Here is a 27,101-nt window from a genome sequence, read left to right as displayed (position 1 = left end):
TGTCCTATTTTTCTCAAATCCCTTTAATGATGCATATGGTTTCTTCTCTTTTCTTTTGTTTAGTCTGATGGTACGCTGCAAAATCCGGAAGTTTTTAAAAGTTGATTTGTATTTTTATCTAGATATGTAGAATGTTTTAAAATATAACAAAAAGGCTTAAAACAAACAAAGCAGTCCCAGAGACCAGGACCTGCCATAATTTTAGCTGTTGGACAGTCACACATCTCCGTTATTTCTAAATATGTGTATTCTACTCTCTTCTGCACTACCCATTTTGGACATAATTTGCCTCTTGTCAGGGTAAGTGAGGATTGCTGTCTCGTACAATCATCCCGTCTACCTCTCCTCTACCTTCCCACTATCACTGTAATTTTGATTAACTCAACATTCATGGTTTACATTAATATGCCCACTTGAGAGTGAAAAGAAGAAACAAAAAAAAATAGCTCATTAAACTTTTTTTGAGTTCAGAAATGACTTTTCAGTTTTTTATTAAAATGTAATTCTTCAAAGACTATAGAAATATACCTGGCAATGACCTGCTAGAAGTCAACCATCTGCTTCAAACATACATAAGAAAGAACTACCCAATTGTGCCTCACCCGAATGCATTAGTTGTACATATATATTATCAGAACAACACCAAAGTGGCTACGTTTGACAATTCTTCCAAAGTAGACACAATTTTCTGACAGATTACGTTTCTCCTTGGTGGAAATTGTAACGATTGGGAAGGTTTTGAATGATAAGCTTGAAGGGCCACCATTAACTACCAGGGCACGAAGCTATAGATGGCATGCACAAAGGGCTGGGGGCAGGGGGCACACGGAGAGGATGTGGCAGTCCCCTGTTTGTGCTAAGAGCGCACGACACTGCAAGGAGACAAAACACAAAAAGGGAGGATTTCCCTCTTCCGAGTAAGGGACTTTGGGTTCATACTCTGGAATCACAAGACACCACACCACACCAGATATCACAAGAAACTCCCCACACATAGTCTGAGCTTCCTCTGAGGGCCAGGGGGCCCATGTGGTTAAAGGAGGGGTTCCGTGAGGACCACTGCCCTTGGAATCGGAAGGAAGGTTGCCAGTGAGAATGCCTACTTTCACTCAAGCTTGCTCAAGGCACTGGATGGTCCTCCCCACATACTATTAACAAGAACAAAATGTCCTAGAGAGAACAGTGGAGCTGGCACTTGATTTGCCCTCATTAAAAGTGGAGTGTCACCTGTGGTTGGAATTCAGCCTGGTGAATCTACCCCAAAGCTGACTTGAATTGCTTATAAGAGCCCCCAGGAGGCTAACCTGTTGAGGACACTGTCCTCCTCCTTCTCTATGCCCTTGGACTCCTGCTAAAACTTTATTGGAAAAGAGGAAGTGAAGAGCTCACCTGGGCTAGGTGCTGCCTTGGCATTTAAAATGATTAAATCTTTCTCCCTGTCCCGTTCCTCTTTTGTGTCCACAACGGAGGGAGAACCATAGTTGTGCAAAGAGACTGAAAACGAGACTGGCCACACCTGGGTTCTGGAGTCCTCATCAGAAGGAAGCCATCTTTGTCAGACTTCTCTCCCTCTTTTGGGCAGAATCCCCTTTCCTAATCAAGTATTTTTAGCTTGATGTTTCCAGAGGATCCAGTTTACACTAACTCTGCATTTTTAAATTACCTCTGAATCCCGAAAGTTTGCACAAGATCATCTTTTTCAATGCACTTCACTTCTACTGATTGCGACATAGCCCCTTTCACACGAGATCAACATCGGAAGAGAGAAGACTACAGGGTACGGACGTTTCTGTCTTTCTTCTCTACCTCTTAGCTCCTCTCCCCTTGGTTGAAAAATGCAATTTAATGGGGAAAGACCTGGTAAAGTGCTTGTAATGTTTTCCAACCAACACTGCAGACATAATTTTCTGAGGTTTAAGTGATGTTAGAAGAATGTCAAGATAATCAAGAGAGTATCTCCTCGCTCACCCCTTGGCACAGCAGTTGCCATATCTGTCGGATGGGGGTGGGACAGCCATTCCTTGTCTACAGCCCAGTGAAAGAGACGAAGGGTTTCAGGAGAAACTGAGTCATAAGATCAGGCCTTCTAGAGAAAAGGTGTCAGGTGTCAAATGCCAAGTCCCTATCTCCCCTGAAGATACAGATCAATATTAAACATTTTTAATACTTGTCATAGTTGAGTGAATCAAATGGGCATTTTCTTTGTGGCCACACCCCTCCATAATTATCTTGGGCTTCCCATAGAGGGCCCCTACTCCCTTTGAGCTCACGGATGTTCTTCTCTCCCTATATTTCTGCTGGGTCCTCAGAAAATGCACATGGAGGGCCCATTCCAAGCAAGGCCCTTTCCACACCATCCAGCTTTTGTCTCCACAGAGAGGAACACCAACTTTATACCAAGGACACACATCACTGAGATAAATATATATACTCCCTCAATAAAGAGGACAATTGATTTTGTATAGGTTTCCCTCTCATTCCAAAAGCATTTGGCCCACACAGGAAGAGTCAACCCGTAGTTGGCTGCAAGGAGATCACACAAATCGCAGGGCCGGCCAGAGTGAAGGGAGGGCAGGGGTGCGGGAGCTCCCTGCTGCTTCCAGGGATTTACAATCCTTACTAGGAATCCACCTTCGGGAAAATGCTCACTTTATTGTTTCTGCTCATCTTCCGCTCCACCCTGCCTACCTTGGGCATCTTTGTCTGAATAAGCTCCTCTGGGGTGTTACCCAAGGGGGGAAGCAGCCGCTTCTTGCTGTTTCGGGTCTCCGAGAGCCACTGGGGAGGCAACTCGAAAGGCCCAAAGCCAAATTGCAGAGAATACTTGTCGGGCAATGTTTCAGGTTCCGCGGGGGCCGCTGGCGCCACCTGGGATAGAGAGTCCGCCGCGCCCAGGAGCGGCCTAGGAGGCGCAAACTGGGGCTCCCCCTCTCCCTCCAGACAGGTGCTAAGTATCTCCTTGGCCTGGAGGTCGGCTGAGCCAGTGTACTTGGCTTCACTCTCTTCCTCGTCCTCCGTGGGCTTAAAGATCTGCTGCTGCCCAATGTGGAACATCTCCAGGAGCTGGCTGCCCGAACGCAGGCTGGGCTCCAGGCTGGCGTCAGCCACCCCACCCGCTGCGCCCACCACATTACGGCGACTGTACCGGTGATGCAGCTGTATCAACGTGCCTACCAAGCACTTGCGGACGGATTTGTTCACAGTAAGAAAGAGCACAGGGTTCGCCAGCAGAGAGACTTTGGGCAGCCAAATGGCAGTGAGCAGCAAGAAGACAGACGTGTCGGGGACGTTGAGCACAGTCTGGTAGACAACCAGGGTGGCGTAGGGCACACTGCATAAGATGAAGACCATCACCATGGAGAGCAGGGTGGCGTGCAGCTCTGCCTCCCGCTGGGAGGCATAGGGGATAGAGATGGTGTTCTGCGGGGTCCGGAGAGCTGCGATGATGACCTTCTTCTTCTGGCTAGCGCTCAGGGCCCGTCGGATCAGTATCAAGAAGAGGAAGACCACAGCCACAGGCACGATGACGGTGGTGATGTTATAGATCAGCACGTAGACCAGGTGGCCCAACGAGTTGCTCCAGACTTCAGTGCAGGTGGACATGGCATAGATGTCGGCCACGTTGGTCACTGCGAACACAGGAATGCTGGCCACCACGGCATGGGCCCAGATGTACATCACCAGTTCGCGGGACTTGGCGTCAGATATCTTTCTCTCCAGCGGATAAAGAACTGAGTAGTACCTGCAAAATGCGCAAGCAAAATTCATTTCACAGGAGAAGATACTGTTTACATTCGGGGAATCTACATCACCAAAAGTAGGCGAGAGGGGGAAAATGAGTCAAGTTCTTTTATCCTGCCTAAGATACACAGGACCACTGGAGGAATTAGGAAGTCAGACCTTGGGGCACCTGGGTGACTCAGTTGGTTAAGCCTCCTGCTTCGGCTCGGGTCATGATCTCACGGTTCGTGAGTTCAAGTAACGCATCGGGCTCCCTGCTCTCAGCCTGGAGCCTGCATTGGATCCTCTGTCCCCCTCTCTCTGCCCCTCCCCTGCTCACACTCTCTCTCTCAAAAATAAATTTAGAAACATTTTTTTTTTTAAGTTAAAAAAAAAAAAGGTTGGGGCGCCTGGGTGGCTCAGTCAGTTGAGCGTCCGACTTCAGCTCAGGTCATGATCCTGGGGTTCGTGGGTTCGAGCCCCATGTCAGGTTCTGTGCCTACAGCTCAGAGCCTGGAGCCTGCTTTGGATTCTGTGTCCTCTCTCTCTTTGTTTCTCCTTTGCTCACATTCTCTCTCTCTCTCCCAAAAATAAATAGAGATTAAAAAAACATTAAAAAAAAAAAAAAGGAAGTTAGACCTTAAGTTTTGAGGACTTTCCCACATAATAGAAGTACACTAGGCCAAAAAAAGTACCTTTTCAAAAAATGAGCAGAGAAGAGCCCTGTCATATAGGACTGTCAAGACTATAAGGGAAACAAGTAAATCATTTCATTTCATAGCTAGTTATAAATATTGCCACTAGCATTAGATCCCAAAGAGTGCCTTCAATATAAAGGATGTCTCCCCTCTACGTAAAGACATCTATTTTTTCAATTTAACGGTAAAGGGTAACTTGTAAAAAAATTTTACAAGGGCTAGAAGAGCGTAAGTGCAATTTTCAAAGCCACTAAGAGAAAGAAATTTGTGTACAGACATATCCAAAGCAGCCTTGGGCCACAGTGCACGCATGGATATCATTAGCATTTACAAGGCGCCCAGGGCAGATGAGCCCCATGTGAAGGACGGACTCTGACAAGGTCCTTGCACAAAATCAATTCAACTGACAAAAATTATTCCTGCTCAATAGCCATTGTTCCCATGATAATCACTCAGTGACCCTAAGAACAATTACGTCTAAAATGCCTGCACGATTAGGTTTTTGTTAAAATCAGATCAGCCCTTTCTTCCTTCAAGCTTTAACGTGATCAGAACTGCAAAAGCACTTTGTTTCAATATCACCAACGATTTAGGGAAACTGAGTAATTCTTCAGACCCTAAGAACCATATCTGTCATGAAAGGGCTGCTACCAGTCATCAGACCTATGGTCAGCATAGGTCTCTGTGGTCAGCTAAAGCTGGAGTCGACCTTCCGCCTCTATTAACATTCATCACTTATGGGGTCAGATAAGCATGCGTGCCTCCCTGCCACAAGGATCTCTGAGCACCACCTATATGCCAGGTACTGCACCAGGCACTGGGTTACAAAGATGAAAAGACACACAGGAACATCCCTAAACTCCATGCGGAAAAAAGGCATGCAGATGAGCAATTATGACAGGAGATGATGGCTCTTCTAGAGGTGTGCACAAAGGAGGTACCAGAAAAGGAGCACCTGGGAAAATGTCAACAGAAGGTGGCACCGTGGTGGAGTCTGGCAGGGGACAGGCTGGGGGGAGAATGTTCCAGGCTGAGGGAGATACGATGTAAGCACATGACCATGGATGATCAGGAATGGATGGAATGTGGTGAAATGTGTTCTAGATCTCTTTCTGGGAGGGAAAGAAAGAGAAAGTACATAACAAAGAGTTATGCATGCCCTCAATGTCTTTCTCTGAGTACGCATACATTTCTAATCACAACTCATCAGTCCACTGTAAAGGTGTTGTGCCCACACATGAACACATTCCCATTTAGCAACTGACAGGTAACAAGACCAGGCTCCCACTGTGTATTGGAAAAGCACACGGGCTCGCTATAAATCATTTTGTTAATGTTTACATCACTAGAAGATGATGTAGGAAGTGGCCTCCCAACTAACTTGCTGACTCAGGGCCATGACGCAAATATCTGAGAAAGAAGTGAGAGAAAGGATTGTCTTCCCTTCATCTTCATGCACGCCCTACTTACACTTGACAGTAACCTGTTTCTCTGTATAATAAAATAGGATTTTTTTTACCAGTCTTTTTTTTCCCTACTAAAACGACTTATGTACTTTTTTTTTTTTTAAATCATAGCAAAAATACAATAGATTTTTGGCTGAAAAGAGAATAAGCATTCCTTATTGTTTACATATTTTCTTGTCTAACACTGAGGGCCCAGAACCAACCCTCGGGGATTACTGCATAGCTTCCAGGCACGATGGCAACATGTTCAGAATCCGGTGTTCATGCTCTTACTGCATCCTATTGTAAAAATCTTCCAGGGCTCATAGCAGCATGATGCACAATAGCCAGAAAGTGGAAACAACCCAGATGCCTGTCAACTAGTAAATGGGTGAACAAAACATGGCATATCCATGCAAGGGAATATTTATTCAACAATAAAAAAAAAAAAAAAGAATGGAGCAAAATTTTAAGAGTAGATTCTGAGAGTTCTCCTCGCAAGGAAAAACACCACATTTTTTTCTTTTCTTTTTTGGGGGGTCGGGGAGTTTCTGTACAAGACAATGGATGTTAACTAAACTTACTCTGGCAATCATTTCACAATATAAGTAAACCCAGTCATTCTGCTGTACACCTTGAACTTCTACATTGCTATACATCAATTATATCTCAACAGAACTAGGGATAAAAGGGACGAAGCTGTAAAGCTACTGCATGAATGAACCCTGAAAACATTAAGCTGAGTGAAGGAAGCTCGACACAAAACAAGTCGAATGACTCCACAATAAGATATGTCCACAAAAGCAACAAATAGAGACGGAAGGTAGGTCAGTGGTTGCCTTGGTCCATAGGTGGGAAAGGGAAGTGACTGTAAGCGAGCAGGAGGTTTCTTTTTAGGGTCATGGAAATGTTCTAAATGTCAGTTGCGGTGATGGCTGCACCTCTCTGTAAAAATACGAAGATTCATCAACTTGTACACTTAAAATGGGTGAATTTTATGACATGTAAATAGTATCTCCACAAAATGGTTGAAGAACACTTTCAAGAAAGAAAAGCCCACCTCGCGGACGGAAGATGGAAGACCTCACCAAGCAGGTGGCAGAAGGAGCGTGGGAAGGACCCCTGCTGTGAACATGGAATAATTAAAACACAAAATGCATTAGGGCATCCACCCGGCTGTAAGTGGACTTTTCACTCCAACCTTACCCTGCTAGATTCCAGGGCTGTGCGATGGCACTTTCCAGATATTCAGAGACATCTTGCTGAGCATGGCAGAGACACGCACGGCAAAATGGCATGACATGGGGCACGTTCAGCTTGCCGAAGGGATTGAGTGACGCACATAATCTTTTTTGAATGAGAATTAGTTGCCAACGTTTAAAAATAGTAAAACTCAGGGCACCTGGCGGATTCAGTTGGTAAAGCATGCCACTCTTGACCTCAGGGTCATGAGTTCAGGCCCGACGTTGGGTGTAGAGGTCATTTAAAAAATAAAATCTTAAAAAAAATAAAAATGGTAAAACTCCAGATTTCTGATTTCTCTTCTAAGAAAATAGAAAGTCCTGCCTACGGAGGCTAGATACCCACAAAGTAACAATTAGCTGCATCTGCTGGGTCACTGACCCCTATGAACAGGAATGCAGACACAAAACACCCTGGCCTGTGACATTTGGCTTTGTCACCTGCTTCTGCTGACCCTGTAGATGGTGAAATTCTAGTGATAAACTCCCAAAGAGCTAGAGTGGCTCCTAGCAAGATCTGACAGTAAAATAATTGCAGACAATATATCTAAGGAAAGCTGTGCCAATCAAAAGGGAAACCTCAAGACAAACAAATATTGGTGCAGCCTTTCCAAGCACAGGCCATAAATAATTCACTTAATTTTCTTACTACTGAGGAACCTTAGGCTCAGAAAGGTTAAGCCACTTTGCCCAAAGCAACCCAGCAAAAAAGCAGTGTGCGTAGGACTTAAAGCTAACTTAAGGCTCCAGAGCCCTCTCTCTTACCCGCAAAGTCAATGACTCCTCTTAGTACACTGGGGACTTTGTGTGACTCTGTGTCCTTCCATGCAGATGACCCTGGGCAGTTGATTCAATCAGAAGTCCAGGTCTGAGGCTGAAGTGACTCCACAGATTGGTTCTGTAATCCATGCCCTCATAGATCATTAAGGAATTAAGTGTGTTTTGAACGGACGAGTTTAAAAATTCCAAATTCATCCAAAATGTAGTTAAATTTATCAATGGGGATAAAGCCAGAGAGCCAACACTTCCCCTCAGGAACTTTTCCTCTCTGTAAATCTTGAAATCGAAAGTACTCATGGATGCAAAATGCCTTCCAGCTCTTGTCTGCTTGTTTAGTTCTATTCTCTAAAATGTATTATTATTTGAAATGGTCTTCACTAAGTGCTATCAACAAAAAGAGAAGGCAGGAAGCTGTTGACTACTGAAATCTTCACACTTGACCCTGATGAATTTGATCAAATTATGTATGATGGCAGTAGCTAAAATATGATTCATTTCCAAATGAACACCCTTATAAAGAGGATGGGAAGAGAAAACAACCACCACCACAGTATAAAGGCTTGGAAATAAATCCTCCGGAAGAATTCTGCCATTGTCTTGCCAACTCCAACTGGTTATATAGTCATTTGTTAAATAACCACTGAACTGTTCCCTTTTTCTTCCAGAAACACTTTCATCCCACATCAAAAAGCACTAATTGCAGAGTTATCAATCAGATGCGCAATCTACTACAAATTGCAACGCCAATGCCACCAATTCCAACCAAGCTGAAGCAACATCATGATCCAGTCTGCCCCAGCAACTTCATGATGTATCCCCCACAAATGCCACATCTTCTCTAAAGGTCTTATTTTCTGTAGCTGCCGTGAAATCAACATGACTTTTGTGAGTCATCTGTTTCAAACGTTCATTCTCTTTCACTTGACCCCAAGCAGACTACAAAGCAAAGTGTGGAACACCGACTATTTGCCATTTTGCTTTGTGATGCTAATATTTCCATGCACTTGAAAAAAAAAAAAATGTGAACCCCTGGCTACCTGATCTTACCTGTCCAAGGCAATGGCAGGGAAGCTGAGGATAGTCACGGAGCAGAAGACTTTGTGCAAAAATTTGACGACCTTGCAGAAGAGCATGGTGTAGATCCACCAGCAACAGTGAGGACTAGTGCTAAGGATGATGTCAAAAGGCACACACACCAGGCTGGCACAAATCCCAGAGCAGGCCAGGTTTTTAATGAACCTGTTGGTGACAGATTTGAACACGGTTGTGCGGCAAGTTGACCATAACACCATGAAGTTTCCTGGCCAGATATGCAAAAAAAAAAAAAAAAAAAAAGTTTTTTAAATTAAAAATAATAAATTAAATAAAAAGAAAGAAAGAAAGAAGACAAAAAAGGAAAAAAAGAAACCAGTTAAAAAAAAGATTGAAAAGCCATTTGAGAGTTTATTTCAAAGAATCATTTAAATACTTATATATTACATTGTCAATGTGCGTAAAATTATTAAATCACTTATGTACGCACCAAAAAGTCTAGGAGAAATTTTAGTGGTAAGTTTTGTTATTTAACTTTAGACTTAACAGTATAAGGTAATGATTCAGTCTCATCTGAGTATAAAGAATTTGCTACACATTACTTAATCTCAGGCAGCCTACTTTTACCAAGTTTGCAAACAACCTCCATGTTGCAAACTCTGCAAGACAAATAGGACGCAAGCCATACGTGCCATTAAAAACTTCTAGTGGCCATATTTTTCAAAAAAAAAAAAGAAGGTGACATTTTAAGATTATACTTTATTTAACCCAGTATATCCCAAACATTAGCATTTCAACATGTAATCGTTACTTTCAAAAGTACTGGTGAAATATTTTTCATTCTTGTTTTTGTACCTGTTTCTGAAATTTGGTATGCACTTTTCCAGTGTTTATTTATTTATTTATTTTTTGAGAGAGAGAGAGAGAGAGAGAGAGAGAGAGCGCAAACTGGGGAGAGACAGAGGGAGAGAAAGAATCCCAAGTAAGCTTTGCACTGTCAAAGCAGAATCCAATATGGGGCACCGACCGTAATATCATGACCTGAGCTGAAAACAAGGGCTGGATACTTAATCGACTGAGTAAGCCAGGCATGCCGGGTGTGCATTTTTTAAATTGAAACATAATTGCCATGTAATATCATATTCATTTTAGGTGCCCATGGTGTACATTTTATTTTACACTTACAACACATTTCAATTTGCACTAGTCACATCTCAAGTCCTCAATAGCAACTTGAGGCTACCATACAGGTTTGTACTGTTCTAGACCTCCAGCAGCAATGACACATCTTTGAGCACTTCCCTATTGCGGCTTCCACAGGCCTATACTCTCCTGGTTTTCTCCTACCCTCCCACCTCTCTCATTTTCTCAGCTACCTCTCTCCTCACTTAAAAACTGAATTATTTGGTTCTAAGAACTTGAATCAGGCCACAATACTGGGAAAGGAGCACCCACACTCAATGCCTAATTGACCACACATAAGAAAATGTGTGTACATATACACTCTCTCTCACATTCTCACTCACACTTACAAGCACATGAGCATACACATACACATGCAGACACACAAATAAACACACAACCAAGTAAGATAATTATATATTTGGTCATTTCATCCTATTAGCACTTTAGATTCTTTTTAGCTTCATAAGGCATACTAAGGACAAGTATACGTTTTACGTAACACACTATTCAACCTTGAGATACTTGAGATTTTAGAGATCATGTTCTAAATCACCTAATCCGGGGCGCCTGGGTGGCTCAGTCAGTTGAACGACCGACTCTGGCTCAGGTCGTGATCTCACGGTTCATGGGCTCGAGCCCCATGTCGGGCTCTGTGCTGACAGCTCAGTCTGAAGCCTGCTTCGCATTCTGTGTCTTCTTCTCTCTCTGCCCATCCCCAGCTCATACTCTCTCTCTCCCAAAAATAAATAAACATTAAACAAAAATTTTTTAATAAATAAAATAAATCACCTAATCCCCCTTGGAAATAATTCAAGTTCTGTACCCATTACTCCTCCTGATATATTCTCATTATATATCCTAATACTAGATTCCGTGACAATATTCAAAGCCCAGGCTATGGGCACAGCAACAAGGTACACACTCACAACCCTCAAAACCATTTGGACAAACCTACTTTCCCTGGGAGTACTGTTGCTCTATCATTCCTCCCAATCTAAAATATAAATAAAGATTCCTCTTTACCTGGTGGACTTCCTACTTAAAAATAATTGATGTTGAAGACGCAGACATGTCAATTAACTACTACTCACAGACAGTACTTGACAGACCTTGAAGAACTAACCAGGAAGTATTTTGCAAACTAAATTTTGCCTCTAAAATTTTTTGACAATGGCTGTCCTTTTTAACTGGTTCACAGGCTTGGCATCTTTGAAACTAATAATCCTTGTGTGTTAAAGAGACTAATTACCAAAATAAAGTATTGCAAAAGTGACTTGGAAAATAATGTGCCTTTGGGAATCTTCCTGAGAAAACAAATTGCTCTTTAAAAACACTCAGCTTCCCCAGACTCACAGTGCAAGAAAATTCATGGTCATGCTTTTACAAAAAAATAACATACCACACAGAATATTCTAAAAACTGAAACTTGAAAAAAGCAAACGAAAAGTGGAGGCAAATGTTAAATTATAAGAAAAATTCTAAGAAGACAAACAGCCAAGAGAGAGGCCAAAGTGAATCAGCAAGGATTAGAAAGACTACAGAGGGATGTTTATACTCAGCAAACACCATGTAATATAAGAGCAAATCTAAGCAAGGGAAGTAATACTATTCCATAATAGAAGAAACAAAACAGACAACTACTTTGTGTAGAATGGAATTTTAAATTTCTTCTTAGCTTCAGTTTGCAGCCAAAAAATAACCAAGAACAGAGTCTCTTAGGTTAAAAGAATTATGTAAAATGAATTATTAGTAAATGCTTTTAGTTAACATGCCAGATAATAATAGGAATGACTTTTAGCCTGTATTTTAATTTAAAGTGGCTTTCCTATAGGTAGCAAATAGTTGACTCTTACTTCTTTAACTGATCTTGCTCTTTTAATTGATGTGCTTAGATCATTTGTATTTAATGTAAATATTAATATGGTTGGAGTAAAATCTGCCCTCTTGTTACTTGTTTACTATTTGTTCTATCCATTCTTTGTTCCTTTCTTTCCTCTTTATCTTCCTGATGTTGGATTGAATACTTTTCAGATTCCATTCTATTACCACTATTGCCTTTTTACACACTTTAAAAAATTTTTTGTAATGGTTTCCCTATGTTTACTATTTACATGTTTAATTACAGTTAACTTTCAAATTCTATTATACTGCTTCACATGTAGTGTAACAATCTTCTAACAGCATATTCCTAACTCCTTCCTACTAACCTTTGCACTTCCAGTGTCATACAATATTTTTATATAAATTACAAACCCAAAATATATCGCTGAAATTTTTATTTTCAACAATTTTTAGAGTAATTTAAAATGAGACATAAAAGTTTTTTATATGTATCTTCACTTAAACCACTTTGTGAGATCTTCATTTCCTTGTGTATTTCCAAGTTTCTGCCTGCTATCATATTCCTCATGCCTGAAAAACTTCCCTTAACATTTTTTGTAGAGCAGGTCTGCTAATAATTAATTCTCTCAGAGTCTGTCTGAATGTCTCCCTTTTTCCTTCATTTATTTTTTTTTTATTTTAATGTTTATTTATTTTTGAGTGACAGAGAGACAGAATGAGAGTGGGTTAGGGGTAGAGAGAGAGAGAGGCACAGAATCCAACGCAGGCTCCAGGCTCTGAGTTGTCAGCACAGAGCCCAACGTGGGGCTCGAACTCACAAGCTGTGAGATCAGGACCTGAGCTGAAGTCGGATGCTCAACCAACTGCGCCACCCAGGCACCCCAATTTCCTTCATTTATTTTTGTGAAAGAGAGAGAGAGTGTGCATGTGCATGCGAATGGGGAGGGGCAGAGAGAGAGAGAGAGAGAGAGAGAGAGAGAGAGAGAATCTTAAGGAGGGTCCATGCCCAGCACAGAGCCCAACTTGACATTCAATCTCACCATCATGAGATCATGACCTGACCTGTGCTGAAATTAAGGGTTGGTCACTTAACCAACTGAGCCACCCAGGTGCCCCTTTCCTTCATTTTTAAAAATGTTTTCATGTTTACTTATTTATTTTTGAGAGAGAGAGAGAGCATGCATGCAAGAGCATGCATGCATGAGTGGGGAAGGGGCAGAGACAAGAGGGAGAGAGAATCCCAAGCATGCTCCACACTATCAGCGCAGAGCCAGATGTGGGACTCAGTCTCATGAACCATGAGATCATGACTTGAGCTCAGATCAAGAATTGGTCACTTGACCAACTGAGCTACGCAGGCACCCTTCCTTCACTTTTGAAAGACATTTTTGCTGGGTATAATTTTCTGAGTTGAATGAAGTTTTCCTCTAGTACTTGACAGATGTCACTTTATTATCTTCTGGATTTCATATTTTCTGATAATATGTCTGCCATAAATCTTACCTCTGTTCTTCTGTGTGTATTCTGTCCATTTTCTCCAACTGCCTTCAAGGTTTTCTCTTTCTCTGGGGCGCCTGGGTGGCTCAGTCAGTTGAACTTCTGACCAGAGGTCATGATCTCATGGTCTGTGAGTTCGAGCCCCGCATCGGGCTCTGTGCTGACAGCTCAGAGCCTGGAGCCTGCTTCAGATTCTGTGTCTCCCTCTCTCTCTGACCCTCCCCTGTTCATGCTCTGTCTCTCTCTGTCTCAAAGACAAATAAACATTAAAAAAAATTTTTTTTTAAGATTTTGTCTTTCTTTTTGGTTTTTACCAGTTTGAATATGATGTGCCTAGAAGTATGAGTGAGAGTGTGTGTGTGTGTGTGTGTGTGTGTGTGTGTGTGTGCATGCGTCTCTGTGTTTGTATACACCTGGTTCAGGCACTCCAATCTTCTTGGATCTATGATTTGATACCTTTTATTATTTTTGGAAAATTCCTGGCCAGTCAATATTTCGTCAATATTTCTCCTGCCCCATTCTCTCTCACTTCTCTTTCTGGGATTCTAATTACATGTGGTATGTGTGGTAAGCACAATAATGCCCCATCACCAAAGATGTCTATATCCTAATCCCTGCAATTTATGAATATGTTAGGTTACATGACCAAGAGGAATTAAAGCTCCTGCTCAGTTGGCCTTAAGATAGGGAGCTTATCCTGGATTATCATAGTTTTTAATTATTCTCTATGTGATCATTTCAATATCTGGATCATACCTGAGTTAAGATTGTGATTCTGTGTCTCTTGACAGTGAGTTTTTGTTTTGTTTTGCTTTTTATGTCTCCTAATTTTAGGGTGAAAGCCAGATATCATCTTTAGGATAATAGATACTGGTAAACAGTATCTACAGGACATTTGGACAGATATGCACACACAAACACACACAATTATGCCAAAGAAGTATTTAGGTTAGATTCCAGACCCCAAGCTATGGGTCAACAAGGGTCAACAGCCTCTTTTAGTAGCCCCATAAATATAGACAGGATTTACATAGGTGAAAACCAAGAAATAACATGTTTCATAATTTTTTAAAGTGAGAGAATAGGAAAAGAAGGGGGAAAAAAGAAGAGCCAGGCACCAAGAAATATAAGTATTCTATGTGAAGTAGACACCTCCTACTATGCCATAGACCTATGGTTCCTAAATCTTCATAATCATTGGGATCACCCGGGAAGCTTCTAAAATGCAGATTCCTGTGTCTCAGCCCAACTGAATAAGAACCCTGAAGGGCCTGGGAATCCTTTATTGTATGTGTAGGAAATTCTGATGACAGCTAAGGAGCACTACCACCGTCACTCACTGTCAGCCTTCACCATACTGAGCACCCCAAAGTACCCATTGTTTTTTGGTTTTTTTTTCAAAGAGAGCTTTTCCCCAGTACTGGAAGCAAAAACATGCCAAATCACATTGAGCTCTAGTTATAACCTCTATAGAGCCCCAAGGAAATCCTTCTCTGGTCAATGATCAGTACTAGACTGCTGCTCAGCTTCTCAACATGGCCTGTGGACACAGGCTGAGCTACAGCTGTAGAAATAGCTTTTCCTACCAGAGGAGAAATACAAGACAGGATGACATCTTTCACCAATTTTTTTATTATCCATGCTCGTTGACTCGTGGCATCTTTCCCAGCTGCTCACCATCGTTGACAAAACAGAAAGGATAGACAGATTTTAATTCACTTCAATCCATTCATTTCCAGTTTTTAAAATGAGCTCATTCATGTAGTCACCATAGAGTTTATATTTAGCCATTGAAAGCATATATTTTGTTTTATAAAGAAGAGGAAAAAGTGAAAAATATGGTTCCTTATTGGAAGCTGCACAGGGAAGGAGAAGGCAGGATGAAACAAAAGAGAATGAAACTCAAGAGCCTTGCTTTCTGGGCTACAGTTCTGATATTGTGTAATATAGATTATACCTTGGCCATTAGGACTGCTCTAATTACTTGGGAGATCTAAAACTTCAGGGCACCATTTTTGTTTGGGGTTGGTTTTTTGTGTTTCCCAAGTGAAACACCTTATTGTGTCTTATAATTATTAAGGGAAGACATAGTTAATTTTTTTAATTCAGACAATAAATAAGGAATAAATGAATAAGATAGTAAAATTAAATAATAAAAGTAAAAATTACCCACCCATTGACAACCATCTGTAAGCTTAAAGTATTTATCCTTCCAAACTTCTTCTTATATATACACAATTTCACTGATGCCAGTGGGACCAACCTATTCACACTGGTTTTTAACTAGGTCTTGTCACCATATCAACCGTCTTTCTACAACAATAAATAAAAATAGATTTATATCGTTTTAACAGCTGCGCAAAAGCAACAGTGCTTTTAAAGTTATGCCCAAATTTACTTCATGTATGTGTATGTATATCCAGATAGATAGATAGATAGATAGATAGATAGATAGATAGATAGATAGATAGATTTGGAAACTAAACTGATTATTTACTGAGGACACATTCCTAGAGGCAGAATTTCTGAGTCAAAGACTTCCACATTTTTATATATATTGCTAAATGACCCTCCACAAAAGGCATATGAGAGAGCTGGCTTCCCCATATGCTTGCTAAAAGTTCTGCAGTTTCACTAAAATCTTTGGAATTTGGCATGTTTCCTCAATCCTAGGATTTATGTTTTCCTTACTTCTAGAAAATGTTCATCCACTGCCTGTCTGAATTTGGCCCTACCCTCTTTCTCTTTCTTCTGGTCTTCTGAAAACTTGCATTGAACTTATATTAGGCCTCATTCTAATGGTTGTACCTCTTGACGTTTCCTTCATATTTTCCATCAATGCATCCTCTTCAGACAACTGGATGATATTTCTCAGCTCTACCTTCCATTTTACCAATTCTTAATTAATCTGAAAATAACAAAATCATATTTTTATAGCTTTTTGAGTATTAAGCTTTTTGAAATTTGAATTTGAGTCTACTTTGGACTGCCTACTCTGTATTCCCAGTGTCCAGTTATTGTACCATGGCACCAGAGTGAACTCAAAACCACAAAGGGTCAAGAAAGTCAAAAAAGGAATTAATGATCTTGGCATGGTTTCATCAAGAAAAATAAAAAAAATCTCAAAAATAATGGTGACTGCCATTTAATGCTTTAAATCCAATTATCAATAAGCTTGAAATCAGCAAGAGATTAATCAGGGCACAGGCTTTGGAGTCAGAAGATCTTTACCAACATGTCATCATTGCCACGTGATCCAACTTTGCTAAACCTCAGTTTCCTCATTTAGGTAAACGGGTAGAAACAGTAATAATGGTTGTTGTGAAGGCAAAATCCATACGTGATTTTAAGACGATGCTGGTAATCACTCAACTATTAGGCGACATTTTATTATGAACTGGGAGCTATATGAAACTGCAAGGTACTGAAGAACAAAAATGGAATCTAAGAATTGAGAATGAATTTCATTTATAGATAATCCACAAAAGAAACAAATGTGAATTTGTGCAGTCATTTATAGCATGAATAAAAATAAAGAAAATCCTAAAGGCCCCACCCAAAAACTACCAGAAATAATAAACGAATTCAGAAAAGCAGCCAGATACAAAATTAATACTCAAAATCTGTAGCGTTTCTATACACTATAACAAAAGAGCAGAGAAATTTTAAAAACACCTATTTACAATTACACCAAAAAGAATAAGATCCCCAGGAATAAACTGTTTTTAGTTTATTTATGTATTTTGAGAGAGAGAGAGAAAGAGAGCGGGTGGGGCAGGGGCAGAGAGAGGGAGAGACAGAATCCCAAGCAGGCTCTGTGCTATCAGTGTTCGAGCCCCATGTCAGGCTCTCTGCTGACAGCTCAGAGCCTGGAGCCTGCTTTGGATTCTGTGTCTCCCTCTCTCTCTGCCCCTTCCCCACTCATGCTCTGTCTGTCTGTCTGTCTGTCTCTCTCTCAAGAATAAACATTAAATTAAAAAATAAAGTTAAAAAAGTGGGCAAGGACCTGAATAGACATTTTTTTTTCAAAGAAGACATACAAATAGCCAAGAGGCACATGAAAAAATGCTCACTATCACTAATCATTAGGGAAATGCAAATCAAAACTACAATGAGATAACACCTTGCACCAATTAGAATGGCTAAAATAAAAAAACACAAGAAATAACAAGTGTTGGCAAGGATGTGGAGAAAAAGAACTCTTGCACACTGTTGATGGGAATGTAACTTGGTATAGCCACCATGGAAAACAGTATGGAGGCTCCTCAAAAACTTAAAAGTAAAAATATCATATGATCCAATAATTTCACTATTGCATATTTACCCAAAGAAAATGAAAACACTAATTTGAAAAGAAAAGATATATGCACCCCTATGTATACTGCAGCATTATTTACAATAACCAAGATATGGAAGCAACCTAAGTGTCCCTCAATGGATGAATGGATAAGGATAATGTGGTATACACACACACACACACACACACACACACACACACACACACACAGGAATACTATACAGCCATAAAAAGATGAAACTATGTCATTTGGGAAAACATGGATGGACCAAGAGGGTACGATGCTAAGTGAAATAATTCAGACTGAGAAAGATTCCACATATGATTCCACTCGTAAGTAGAATCTAAAAAATAATAATAATAAACAAAAAGCAGAATCAGACCTATAAATACAGAGAACAAACTAATGGTTGCCAGAGGGGAGGAGGGTGAAGGGTTGAGCAAAATGGGTAAAAGGGAGAGGGAGATACAGGCTTCCAGTTACAGAATGAACAAGTCATGGGAATACAAGACACAGCATAAGGAACACAGTCAACGATATTGTACTAGCGATGTATGAAGACATATGGTAGCTACACTTGTTTGAGCATAGCATAATGCAGAAACTTGTCAAAAATCACTAAGTTGTACCTAAAGCTAATTAACATTGTCAACTATACTCAAATAAAAAATAAAATAAAATAAAATAAAATAAAATAAAATAAAATAAAATAAAATAAAATATACACAGTCTTTGACACAGTTATTTCACTTGTGTAAATTCATCCTAAGAAATTCAGTGAAGAGAGGGAAAGTTATATTCAAAAAGATGCTAACTATAATGTTTTTATAATGGCAAAGAGCTGGAAACCTAAAGGGTTCACTATGAAAACAGCTATGTAAATTCATGTAAACTTAATAAAATATTATAAACATTGCAATAATGATTACTATGGGGCACCTGGGTGGCTCAGTCAATTAAGCATCTGACTTCGGCTCAGGTCATGATCTCACGGTTTGTGAGTTCGAGCCCCATGTCGGACTCTGTGCTGACAGCTCAGAGCCTGGAGCCTGCTTCGGATTCTGTGTCTCCCTCTCTCTCTGCCCCTTTCCTGCTCGCTCTCTCTCTCTCTCTCTCTCAAAAATAAAGATTAAAAAAAAATTTTTAAGAATGATTACTAAAAAGGCATGTATATGCATAGAAATTCCTCATATTAAGTACATCAGATGACAATGAATGATACATATTTGTATGTATAATATTAGAACAAGTAAAAATACACACGTAGGGAACTAGAACCAACTGAAAATTGTGTTAGGTTTTCAACAGATTCTTTCTTTGATGTAATTACTTTCTTCTTTGTCTTCCTCGTGCACAAAGTCAGTGTCTTAGTCTGACTAAAAGATTATTTATATCATTATGAAAAAAAAATTTAATGCTCTCTGGCCAAGGATATGTTATAAATAATAAAACGATGATTATAATTATGCTTCATTATTTACTTCTTAAAAAAATATTTTAAAAGCATTACTTATACTCTTAAATACAGAAAACAAACTGAGGGTTGATGGGGGGTGGGAGACACAGGAAAGTGGGCGATGGGCATGGAGGAGGGCACTTGTTGGGATGAGTACTGGGTGTTGTAGGTAAACCAATTTGACTATAAATTATATTTTTTAAATAATAATAATAAAATAAAAATAAATAAAAACATTACTCATTACCCATTATCCACCACCTTCCCAGTAGATGGCCACTAAGCAGCCTTTTGTGCATAGAGGCTCATAGATGAGCAATTACGAATTTTAGTTAAAGTGGAAAAAAACTATTTGATTTCTTACCACTATCACTAGAAAGTAAAAGTGACCCTGGGGGCGCCTGGGTGGCTCAGTTGCTTAAGTGTACGACTTTGGCTCAGGTCATGACCTTACCGTCCATGAGTTCAAGCCCCATGTGGGGCTCTGTGCTGACAGCTCACAGCCTGGAGCCTGCTTCAAATTCCGTGTCTCCCTCTCTCTCTGCCCCTCTCGTACTTGTTCTCTCTCTCTACCTCTCAAAAATAAATAAATGTTAAAAAAAAAATTTTTTTTTAAAGAAAGAAAGAGAGTAAAAGTTACTCTGAATAATCTGAGGGCATTGCTCCATTTTATTTAGGTATGATTTGTATGTAGTTTGATTATCCTGATTTTGCAAAGAGTTGTTTAAAAAAAAAAAAATGCCAGGGGCACCTGAGTGGCTCAGTCGGTTAAACATCCAACTCTTGATTTCAGCTCAGGTCACAATCTGACGGTTCATGAGTCCAAGCCACCTGATGAGCTCTGCGCTGACAGTGCAGAGCCTGCTTGGGATTCTCTCTCCTCTCCCTCCCTCTCTCTATGCCTCCCCTGCTCGTGTTCTCTCTCTCTCTTCCTTGCCTTCTCGAAATAAATAAACTTAAAAAAAAATTCCAGAGAACAAGTTAGTGTGATATTGACACGTTAAGTCCATTTAAAAATTTTTTTTAAACGTTTATTTATTATTGAGAGACAGAGAGAGACAGGGCATGAGCATGGGAGGGGCAGAGAGAGGAGCACACACAGAATCGGAAGCAGGCTCCAGGCTCTGAGCTGTCAGCACAGAGCCCGACGCAGGGCTCAAACTCACAAACCGCAAGACCATGACCTGAGCTGAAGTCGGACGTTGAACCAACTGAGCCACCCAGGTGCCCCATCATTAAGTCCATTTTAAAGAACAGCCAAGGTACAAAAGCAACTTGATTCATTTTACCAAAAGCATTCAACAGTGCCCTACTGACATTAAGAAAAAAACAAATCGAAACTTCCCCACATCATATACTACCCTTTAAGATACGACCTCTGGCTGCCTGACACTTAATACCCAAAGCTACGGCATCATGATGGAATGGAATGAGCCTGGAAATTTAAGGGTCAAATCCATGTTTTTCTCTGAATCCTTAAATACGCTGCCCCAACAAAACCCTTAAAGGGATTTCCCTTTCCTAAGAAAGATTGAGAGAGAGGGCAAGGGAGAGGGAGAGGGAAGGAAAGCCCAGAGGGAAATAAAAAAACTCCTCAGTGTACAGAAGGCAAATGGTACCTGGAAGGTTCAAAAAAAGACACTGTTAAGCACTGTGGACCTGGGGGTCAGGGACACCAATGTTAAAAGCTGAGTGTCAAAGTTCACACTTCCAAAGAAAAGTTTAAATAGTTCTAAAAAGGATTCTATTTTATTCTGATTTAAAAGAAAAAAAAACCTCCTCTCTCTAATCTACATAAGTAAACTTCCCCGCTACCCAGAGAGTCAGCACTGGCTGGTGATAAATGGCTTTTTTGCCACTGGTATCAGAATTATGGCCAAAAAGAATGTCATGGAAAAACCAGCTTGCACTAGAGAGCTGTGTCTGGTGATTTTCAATACAATTTGCTCTTCCTCCCAGTCTAAAAATGTGAGTCTCTTCCTCACTGATGAAGAGTCAATTTGCTATAACTTGTGATTAAACCATTTAATATGTGCCCAACTCTGTTTAAGCTGATCTCTATTAGCATGAAAAATTTATGTTACTTTAGTTACAATTAATTTGATTCCAGGGGTTTTTCTGAAATGATATGGGAGGTTCAAATTAAGCAGGAATTGAATTAGCAGGAAGAAGCTATGCGGTAAGTTTATTAAAATTCATGGTGAATTTTAAATAGTTAGTTTGAATGAAAAGCATCTTATGAAATATATATCCCCAATCTAACCTTGGATGATTTCTACCTAGAAGTTGTCCACAATGAATAATTCAGATAAAGTATTAACAAGATTCACTTCTGTAATACATAGGAACAGAGAAAAAGACTCCAACAATAGCCTCATCCAGTCAGCGCCTAAGAAGCCACACAAAGGATTTTAGGTGAGTCTACAACAAACGCATGTAGGTTTTAGCAACAATGGCATCCCAAGAGGTAAGTCCAAACTGTGGTACACAACCAAGACAAAATGATCCTAGGGGCTCTCTTGTGACTGTGGAAGTCACAAAGCCCCTGAAATTAGCTCAGTCCCTCACGTCTCTTAACACAAAGCAAGACACACACAGATGCACAGTATAAGAAAAAGACACACAGTCAGAGTCTAAAGTTGGAAACTCCTTTATTTGACAACTCAAGTTTTTTCCATGTAAATCAGGTAGAAAATGTTAACCTCCCTGAAAGGTATATTATTCCCTAAAAAGCCATGCCAAGAGTCTCTCCATCATTGGTCTCACAGAACTGTGAGAGTGTCAAAACCCTTTAATAAGCACAGGATCCTCCTCCATAAGTATATGGAGAAAGTTTCCAGAGAAAAGGAGGAAATAAATTATCTAGTATCATTAAGCATGCTCCCCCTGGATCTTCATCCAAACAAGCCATTCTTGATTGGGTGCAGATGAAGTAGTTCACTGCCCTAAATATCTACTACACAGGCTATCTCACTAAGAAGTCATTGCCTGTATTAAGTTGTTCGTGCAGGGGCACCTGGGTGGCTGAGTTGGTTAAGCATCCGACTTCGGCTCAGGTCATGATCTCAAGGTTCGTGGGTTCGAGCCCCACATCGGGCTCTGTGCTGACAGCTCAGAGCCTAGAGCCTGCTTCAGATTCTGTGTCTCCCTCTCTCTCTCTGCCCCTCCCCTGCTCACGCTCTCTGTCTCTCAAAAATAAATAATAAATGTAAGTTGCTCATGTAATCTATAAAGGCAGGGTCCACATCTTCTGAACCACTCATATTGCATTTAGCCTTGAGGGGTCATTTCTCCCCTAAAATACTGTAAGATTATGAAGCCTGAAAAGAACCTTATCTGAAAATTCCGTTGACCCTCATGAGCACCAATCACATTTTCATACCTAGGAGCTGCTTCATAAATACCTAAATAAATGAACAAATGGAAGCTTGAAGTTTGTTAATGCTTTATCAGAGTCACCAGAATCTTTTTTTCTGTGTACTGAATTTTGAAGGTACACCTATTGATGGCAACTTGCCTCTGGTCAACAAGCTGAATGTTTACTATCTTCCCACTGCCAACACACAGTATCAGAGCAGCTTGGGAGAGATGCATTTGACAATGATACATCATGCTATACTATAATTAGTCTAGTGAACGTACACAGAATACTCATGTACTCTATTCTCCTACTTCCTCTGTTCCAGTAACTATAATTATGCAGTCTGAAAGAGAAAATGATGCTGGAAATATTTCCAGGGAACACAAGGGCAAGATAATTAGAGGACTAAGAAAGGAAAGTGAGCTCTGATTCTGCTTCAGTTTATGAGGATCCAGCATGGCTGATGTGAGAGGGAGGAATAAGGTGTCAGAAACGGAAGTCTCTTACTCCTTATGATCTGGTGCAGTCTGACAAAGACATCGATTAAAAATTGAAAATTCCGTTCCTTTTTCTGTAGCTGAGCTTTTAGGAGAGACAAGAGAAATGGGAGGGACTGCAGGATGAAGAGCAAGGAATGGATTTGAATTCTAACAGATTTGGGGCCACTTTACCATTACCGGGGAGGTTAAATTTGCTCTACAGTAGACTTGTCATGTTCCCTTCACCACTCTCTCCCATCTCTGAAAAGGAGAAGGTGAGCAACACAGGGGTGTTTGTAGAGTGAGGATCTGGGACTAGGAGAGCCAGGGCAGCAGACGGGACAAAAGCTGGAGGCTGCCAGATCCAGGACAAGGTCAAAAACAGACAGCCAAGGCAAGGAAGGCTCTATGAGGAAGTGATGGATCTTAAAGTCACAGCAACATTGAGAACAGAAGACAAGAGTCATTGAAAAGATGAGTTACTACACACAGCCTATCAAGCCAAGTGACAACATAAAACAATGGAATAAATGTTCAGACAAAATACTAGGAGCCAAGAGCTTCATAGTAAGGAGGGAAGGGGTAAAGTAAGAAAAAATTAGACTACCACATGGGTAACAAGAAAGGAGCTTGACAACTGAGACAACCTCAGATTAGACCCTGGACTTTGATATGGTTCCTTGTGAGGCAATGCACAAGCCAACAGGCTGTATTTAAGAGCCTTGCAGGTATAACATGATTTTGGAAGTACTTGTAATGAAGTGCATATGGGTGGGCAAAACAATGCCTTTCAAAAAGCAAATCCTAACACCTCCTTTTCTCCTTTCCTCTTCCATCTCCCTCTGGTAAGCAAGAATGGAGAAAGAGGAGAAGAGAGCAATATCGAGAATAAAAGAACAGGGAGAATGATTTCAATTCCATTTATCTCTCACGCCAAGCCCTATTTTGTATGTGTATTTCCCAGGGACTATTTAAGGCAACCCAAGTCTTCTGTGCCTGGGTCTTCATTAGTCACATTGTTGAAAACTGGACAAAAGATTTCTTTGCTTTGTATCATGTTCCAAGAATCCAAGAGTCATAATTATGGTGACCACACTGACACAAATAAACAGGGAAGGAGAATTCTCCTAACATTTGAACATTTTATAAATAATCAGCTTTGAATTCATGCATTTTCCTTCTAATACTAGTTGATATGAATAACACTGAGTTATTTATTATGTAATTTTCTGGCTGGTTCAAAGTAAAATAGCATGAAACACTATTAGCTTGTTTAAAGCACTAAGATCAATGAGGAGATGTGACCTCTTATTTTTCCATTATAAAACAAAAGGCAGGGGAAAGATTTTTCTATCCTGTGATATAATGATTTTCCACTTTGTGGGTTTGTGCATCACTGGCTTTCACAGTGCAATCAGTGTCACTGATTCAATGTGGATGAATAAATAAGATAAAATATAAAATCTGTTCACTTTCATTAAGTCCCAGTTTCCATTAGTCTTGCCCCTGACATTACTCTGATAAAGGTGTAAGCATTGAAATACCACGGATAAAGGCAAACATTGGCTAGTAAATATTGGCCAACAAATTTTAATAATGCCCCAAGTAAGGAAACAAAGGTGAGCATACATGCAATGATCAAGGAAACAGTGACATACTACAACATTTAGAATTGTCATTTTCTTCCTCCTAATACATAGAGGCAAACACAGAGAGTTAGACAAAATGAGGAGACAGAAAAATATGTACCAAATGAACAAATAATAAAAAAATTGGAGCAAAAAGGCTAAATAAAATGGAGATAAGCAATACACTTGATAAAGAATTCAAAATAATGGTCATAAAGATACTCATTGGACTTGAGAAAAGAGTGGAGGATCTCAGTGAGACTTTCAACAAAGATACAGAAAATATAAAAAAAGAACAAGTCAGAGATGAAGAACTCAATAACTAAAATCAAAAATAAACTAGAGGGATTTGATACCAATTTAGAGTATGCAGAAGAATGGATCAGTGACCTAGAAGATGGGATAATGGAAGGCAACCAAGCTGAGCATCAAAAAGAAAATAGAATAGGGCAGGCTGTGTGGCTCAGTCATTGAGCATCCAACTTCAGCTCAGGTTATGATCTCACGGCTCATGTGTTCGAGCCCCACATCGGGCTGGCTGGCACATAGAGCGTGCCTCAGATTTTCTGTTCCCCCCTCTCTGCCCTTCTCCCACTTGTGCTCTCTCTCTCTAAAAAATAAATAAATCTTAAAAAAAATGAATAATAGAAAATGAGGATAGGTTAAGGAAACTCAGTGACATCATCAAATGTAATAACATTCACATTATAGGGATCCCAGAAAGAGAAGAGAGAAAGAAGGGGACAGGAAATTTAGTGAAGAAATAACTGAAAAATTACCTAATCTGAGGAAAGAAACAGATATCCGGATCCAGAAGGCACAGAGAGCCTCCAACAAAATTAACCCAAAGAGGTCCAAGACATGTAATTAAAAGGGCAAGAAGGGGTGATAAAGAGAGAATTTAAAAAATATCAGGGGTGCCTGAATGGCTCAGTTGATTAAGCGTCCGACTTCAGCTCAGAGCATGATCTCATGGTTTTTGAGTTCAAACCCCACGTCGTGCTCTGTGCTGACAGCTCAGAGCCTGCAGCCTGCTTTGGATTCTGTGTCTCCCTCTCTCTCTGCCCCTCCCCTGCTTGGTCTCTCTCTCTCTCTCTCTCTCTCTCTCTCTCTCTCTCTCTCTCTAATATAAATAAAAACATTTAAAAAACATCAGAAGAAAAGAAAACAGTTACATAAAAGAGAAATCCCATAAAACTATCAGCTGAGTTTTCAGCAGAAACTTTATAGGCCAGAAGTATGTGACATGATATATTCAAAGTACTGAAAAGAAAAAACCTGCAACCAAGAATACTCTACCCAGAAAGGCTATTATTTAGAATAAAAAGAGAGATAAAGAGTTTCCCAGACAAAAGTTAAAAGAGTTCATCACCACTAAAACAGCCTTACAAGAAACGTTAAATGGAATTCTTTGAGTGGAAAGAAAAGGCCATAACTAGAAGTAAGAAAATTATAAAAGGAAAAAAATTCACAGGTAAATGTAAATGTATAATAAAGGTAGTAGTTTAAGCACTTACAAAACTAGTATGGAAGTTAAAGTGCAAAAGCAGTGAAATAATTATACCTATAACAATCAGTCAAGGGATTCACAAAATAAAAAGTTGTAAAATATGATACCCACAAACGTTATGGGCACCTCATCTTTGACAAAGCAGGAAAGAATATCCAATGGAATAAAGACAGTCCCTTCAGCAAGTGGTGCTGGGAAAACTGGACAACAATACGCAGAAGAATGAACCTGGACCACTTTCTTACACCATACACAAAAATAAACTCAAAATGGATGAAAGACCTAAATGTAAGACAGGAAGCCATCAAAATCCTTGAGGAGAAAGCAGGCAAAAACCTCTTTGATCTTGGTCGCAGCAACTTCTTACTCAACATGTCTCCAGAGGCAAGGGAAACAAAAGCAAAAATTAACTATTGGGACCTCATTATGATAAAAAGCTTCTGCACAGTGAAGGAAATAATCAGCAAAACTAAAAGGCAACCAACGGAATGAGAGAAGATATTTGCAAATGACATATCGGATAAAGGGTTAGTATCCAAAATATATAAAGAACTTATCAACTCAACACTCAAAAAACAAATAATCCAGTGAAGAAATGGGCAAAAGACATGAATAGACACTTTTCCAAAGAAGACATCCAGATACCAACCGATACATGAAAAAATGCTCAATATCACTCATCATCAGGGAAATACAAATCAAAACCACAAGGAGATACCACCACCTTTTGCACTGCTGGTGGGAATGCAAACTGGTGCAGCCACTCTGGAAAACAGTATGGAGGTTCCTCAAAAAATTAAAAATAGAACTACCCTGGGGCGCCTGGGTGGCTCAGTCAGTTGAGCGCCAACTTCGGCTCAGGTCACGATCTCGCGGTCTGTGAGTTCGAGCCCCGCATCAGGCCCCTGTGCTAACAGTTCAGAGCCCGG

At 40.2% G+C, this 27,101-nt stretch overlaps 1 protein-coding gene across 1 annotated transcript in view; it reads right to left on the bottom strand.

The window, feature by feature from the left end:
• Positions 1 to 474: 474 nt before the first annotated feature.
• The window catches only part of GPR176 (G protein-coupled receptor 176), a 123,772-nt gene continuing 97,145 nt past the window's right edge, over positions 475 to 27,101 (bottom strand). The window contains exons 2-3 of the mRNA XM_053889203.1: positions 8,932 to 9,184; positions 475 to 3,742 (exon numbers count right to left, since the gene is read on the bottom strand). Of these exons, the coding sequence (XP_053745178.1) occupies positions 2,620 to 3,742; positions 8,932 to 9,184 (1,376 nt within the window). The 3' untranslated portion in view covers positions 475 to 2,619. The remainder of the gene's footprint in view (positions 3,743 to 8,931; positions 9,185 to 27,101) is intronic.

The sequence above is a fragment of the Panthera pardus genome, unplaced genomic scaffold, assembly GCF_024362965.1.
Source record: "Panthera pardus isolate Hobbes unplaced genomic scaffold, ASM2436296v1 HiC_scaffold_24, whole genome shotgun sequence".
NCBI lineage: Eukaryota > Metazoa > Chordata > Mammalia > Carnivora > Felidae > Panthera > Panthera pardus.
Note: the sequence above shows the minus strand (reverse complement) of the source record. Positions and strands in the feature narration are given on the sequence as shown.